This window comes from Sesamum indicum, linkage group LG10, assembly GCF_000512975.1.
Source record: "Sesamum indicum cultivar Zhongzhi No. 13 linkage group LG10, S_indicum_v1.0, whole genome shotgun sequence".
Lineage (NCBI taxonomy): Eukaryota > Viridiplantae > Streptophyta > Magnoliopsida > Lamiales > Pedaliaceae > Sesamum > Sesamum indicum.
The window spans coordinates 5045189-5050114 of record NC_026154.1 but is presented as its reverse complement, the minus strand read 5'-3'; the positions used below and the strand labels follow the sequence as shown (position 1 = coordinate 5050114).

General features: G+C 32.5%; 1 protein-coding gene across 1 annotated transcript in view; it reads left to right on the top strand.

Annotated features, from left to right (window-relative positions):
* The window catches only part of LOC105171966, a 4416-nt gene continuing 1469 nt past the window's right edge, over nt 1980-4926 (top strand). The window contains exons 1-3 of the mRNA XM_011093264.2: nt 1980-2421; nt 3556-3627; nt 3714-3781. Coding sequence (XP_011091566.1) covers nt 2110-2421; nt 3556-3627; nt 3714-3781 — 452 coding nt within the window. The 5' untranslated portion in view covers nt 1980-2109. The remainder of the gene's footprint in view (nt 2422-3555; nt 3628-3713; nt 3782-4926) is intronic.

The window sequence follows — 4926 nt, the reverse complement described above, 5'->3', positions numbered from 1 at the left end:
TCAAGTTTATCTAAAAAGAACATTCAGTCAAATTCATTGATTTTGTCAAATACACCTCCCTTTATTAGCGAAATTAAACTAATAGATCGTGGGTTCAAATTCTACTCTAGGTCACATAATTTGCATATATACAACATATTGCTCGCTCCGAGTGGAAACTAACAATTTTAGAGCAGGAGCGCCGCTCTAAGGTAATTCAGATTTTGCGATTTCACGACCTAAATTTTAATAATACACGAACTTAATTTATTTAATTAGAGATTTAAAAAAGTATAAATTATGGATCAAAGATTTTTAAATTCACACTCTAAAGTTGGAATACTCACTTAGACACTTTAATGCTTCTTAATCCCTTCTCTTTTAAGTTGAAATATAAAAAAAAAAAAAAACATTAAAAATGAGAATCAAACCAAAACCATTTAAGTTAATTAATTTGATTTTCCAAAATAGAATTCATTAAAACTAAAACAAATAAAGCTTACAACTTTCTTGCTCCAAACAAATCCTAAAAGCTGCTATTTTTTCTTGCTTCCATTCTTGAGAATTAGGCTGTTTTCTCATATGATTGTAAATGTTGACTAAAGTTTAGTACTTATTAAAATCATCTCTTTGCATTTCTTATTTATTGATGAATTTATCAAAAAAAAAATGTGAATATTTTTTATATATATTTAGAATTATTTATTAGACGCTCTAAGGCGCTCCCGCACTATCTGCACTCCCACTCTTGCTTTTGTTGCCGTCGTCGCACCCACTTTATGTGACTTAGAGTTCCGCCAATGTATTGGTATTGGTTTACTTTATTAATAGTAGTTGGTCTAATGTAATGATAATTATTGGTAAGTTATATATATATATTTAATATTGATAAGACATATATTAATTATTGATGACTGAAATTCATAATATAATTACAGCCGATTTACTAAAAAGACAAGAAAAGAAAAGAAAATCCATGGGTTTTTCTACACTAGAATTTTGGGTAAGATTTGTCATGTAATATGCTAATTAAAAGATTAAACACTTCAATGTTTTCCAATAAAAAAGCAATTTTGTGTGATAAAATCTACTTTTGAACACATTATATAAAAAACATGCACATTAATTATTTTTTACAAATTTCCAAAGGAACTGAAAACCATAGAGTTACAAAAGAATGAGCTCTTAGGCCAGTGATTAAGGATAACATTTTGGTTCCAATTCCACTAATATATTAAGTATTTATATCATTTTTATATAAATTTAGTGTAATTTATTTATTAATTTTTAATTATTAATCAAATATAATTTACTGAGATATAAATATAATAATTTAATTATCACTTTTTTAAAATAACTTATACTCCTATGAAAAAGAAAGATTTTCTACCATAACAAACAACGAATAATGATACCGTCGTATTAATTTTAAATATAAAATCTATATGCCTAACTAGATAATACGACAAATTAATAGTAATTATTTTTTACAAAAAAAATTGACTCCACATCATTTAGATATCATTACATCAATTATTTTATCATGTTCGATAATAATTTAAATTATTTTTTTTCTTTCATTTTGAAATGGAATTTGTAGATTTATATATTTTAAAATATAAAAAATTATTTATTATATGTAAATAGGGACAGTGGCACAACTAGTAGAAAAAAAAAAAAGTTAATTGGTAAACCCAAGGCGGAGTCGGGAGTTGGGTAACCAAACCGAACAACAGTTGAAATTTAACTGGCTGAGTTGGAGAGTACTTTGGTTGTTTGGTAGCATTAAAGCAGCCAAAATTCTTTGGCTCAGCACTCAAAGACAAAAGATATTTCTTGTACACACCGCGTAATTAACTCAACCAACCAGGGATATTCTTGTCCTCTTACCCTCCACGCATGTCCATTCGTAAATTCCGCCACTATTCTCCCCACCCCACAAACACTACATCACCTTTTTATTTAAACCCACCCCCACTTTCTCTCTCTCTCTCTCTCTCTCTCTCTGTGTATATTTGTTATATATTTAGTGTGTGTGTGTACATATATAAATTTTTTGAGCAAAAATCTCTGTTTGTTTTTCAGTTTTTTTGTTTAGAGAGAGGGAGAGAAGGGAAGAGAGAATCAAGAATGGTGGATGAGTTCATGGTGTGTGTTGATAGGATAATAGCATCAGCTGCATGCTTTCAAGAACCATCATCGGCGGCAGCAGCAGAAGCTGTTAGTACTAGTGAGAAGAGGAGAGAGGAGGGAGAAAGTGTTGTTAGTGAAAATGGTGGTGATGGGAGTAGTAGTGGTGATAAAGATGGGGGTTTTGGTGGTGAGGGCTGTTCTTTTTCTGCTGTGAAATCAAAAGGGAGTGTTAGAGAGTGCAGAATTTGTCAGGAGGAAGATGAGGAGAAAGACATGGAGGCTCCCTGTGCTTGCAATGGCACTCTCAAGGTTTTAATGGGTTCTTTTTTCATTGTTTATTTGATCCTTGTGGTCCTTTTTAATGACTGGTTGTTCTTGTTTTTGTGTGTGTATATCTGTGTGGAAGGTTATTCCATTCTTTTGAATATTTGCTTGGGATTGTTGGATAATTTTTGGTGTAGAATTTTCTGCTTTTTGCTTCTTTGAATTTTCCTTTTCTGATTTTTCTATTGATTAATCTCTATCACAGGCCTTTTTTCTTTCTTTTTTTGTTGTTCTTTGTGTTGAAATCTCAGGTTCTAATTCTTGTCTTTGCTTCTGTATCTCATAACTTGACTTGCCCCTCTCTGATTTTTCACTGAAAAAGATTTCCCCTTTTCAGTTTTTCCTCCAATTCTACAATCAGTTTGGAGTTTGTTCTTCAAATAAATTTTTGCTCTTGGGGTGTTTTAGACCTTTAGGATGTGGGATGTCTTTGCAATGAGTACTGATACTTTTTTAATGGGCTGTGTCCTTTTCCCTAATCATTCATTGTTATTTTTTTCAAAATGCTATGATATAACTTTGTTGCAGTTGTGTATAATTAAGTCATCCCAACTGGGATTTCTGCCTACATTTATCCTCATTTATAGGATCTTTTATTACTTTTTGGCATGAGATTAATTAATGACCTGATTCCTACGATGTCTCTGGGAATTTGAACTTATCTGTTTCACTGTTTCAATTTTATCATTTGGGGTAATGCATTAATGCACCTGTGAACGACCTTTTTCTTGGCCTTATATAGGTATGGAATCTTTCTCTCCTTGGTAGAATTTAAAGAGTTTGTATTTTGGCCCCCACTGCTGAACTCTCAAAAGCTAATATTGAATAAGAATTCAATTTCATGAGCTCTATTATATTCCTATTATTGAGCCATTCATGCATGTCGATACATGATTTTACATGCCCGCGTATTTTTTTTTAGTTGAAGTTTTTTATTCTTTTACCATGCGTGTGTACTTGCAATCGACTGAGAGTGAGGCACAAGACATGTTTTTTCATACATGTAATTGAAATTTCTGAGTACCGTATGTCTTGAGATATGAATCTTTTTCGTTGTGTTATTGTCAGATGAGGCTCTGAAGTAGAATTAATATTGGGATTCTTTTGCCTTTTGTTTAGTTTGCTCATAGGAAATGTATTCAGAGATGGTGCAACAAAAAAGGTGATATCACCTGCGAAATTTGCAATCAGGTTTGCATCTTGTTTTCTTTCATTCAGTTGAAAGAAATGTATCTTGTTAAAAACTCGACAAACACTGTGGTTTCACCTGTCAACAGGTTTTTTCACCAAATTATACGAGTCCCCCACCGAGAGGTAATGCTGATGTCTTTGCTATTGATATCAGGTAACTGGCTGATATTTTACCATCTTACGAAAGCATATGCATAATGTGTGATTAATCATCAAGCAACTCTGACGGTTTCATTATGGGTTGATCGATTTTGTGTTCTGATCTGCATAGCAATTATTTCATTTCATCACTTACCAATCCATCAAGTCTATTTTTCATTTTATTTATTTTATTTTTTGGTTTTCTGCTTCCAAAGTGAGATGTCCAGCGTTGTATATGTAATCAATTATATTGTTTTGAAGGATTTGTTGCATTTATTTGTTTTCGACTTCTCTAAACGCGTTAGTGCAGGCTTTGATCATTGTATTCTGTAACATGATATGAATGTTTTACGACTCGCTTACGCCATACATTGATGGGCTGATTGTTTTAGGATATGAGAATGATGTCATATAGGTCCTATCATATGGGTAGAGTCTGGGTAGGGCTATGGGTACTTATTGGGTCTGGGTCCGGTTAGGGTAATGCCCGCCCATTGATAGGCCTATACTTATAGGATATACATCTTAATGTATGATTCTCTTTTAATAATTATAAGCAAATACGACGCAATTGCCAGTGGAATCCGGGCGTTGATTTCAAGAGAAATCAATCCTGGATTTAACTGGCCGTCGAGAAACGCCCTTGTTGGATTTTTTACCTACTACTCTGGCTTTGCTTTGGGGTTACTTTGGGTAAATGTCCAAAGGAAATGTGTTTCAGCAAAATACTTTGACATTGTATTTGAAGATGGATTTGGGGGTAGGGATTTCAAATTCATTTCATATGAAGTCAATTTGAATTCTTTTCCCCCCTCTGAATCATTTATTCAAATCTAAATCCTTCTGTCCAAATGTAGTTTGAGAAAAATGAAATTAAGGAATATGTGAAGAATAAAATTAACCTGCATTTTATTAAAAATTTTGTAGTTTACAACCTATTCTACCTTTTACATGCTATTCTTGGCTTGTTTGGAGCAGTTGAAGTAGCCCTGTGACAGCTTCACAACTCCTCGATTTCATATTCACATATTAGACATCTAGCCCATTTCAACACTACTATGGATACTTACAATTGTAACTTGCTTTTTATCTTTTCTAAGGGAGAGTAGACTGCTGAAATTCCTATAGTTTTGTTTTCATATAATGAATTCGTGAAGA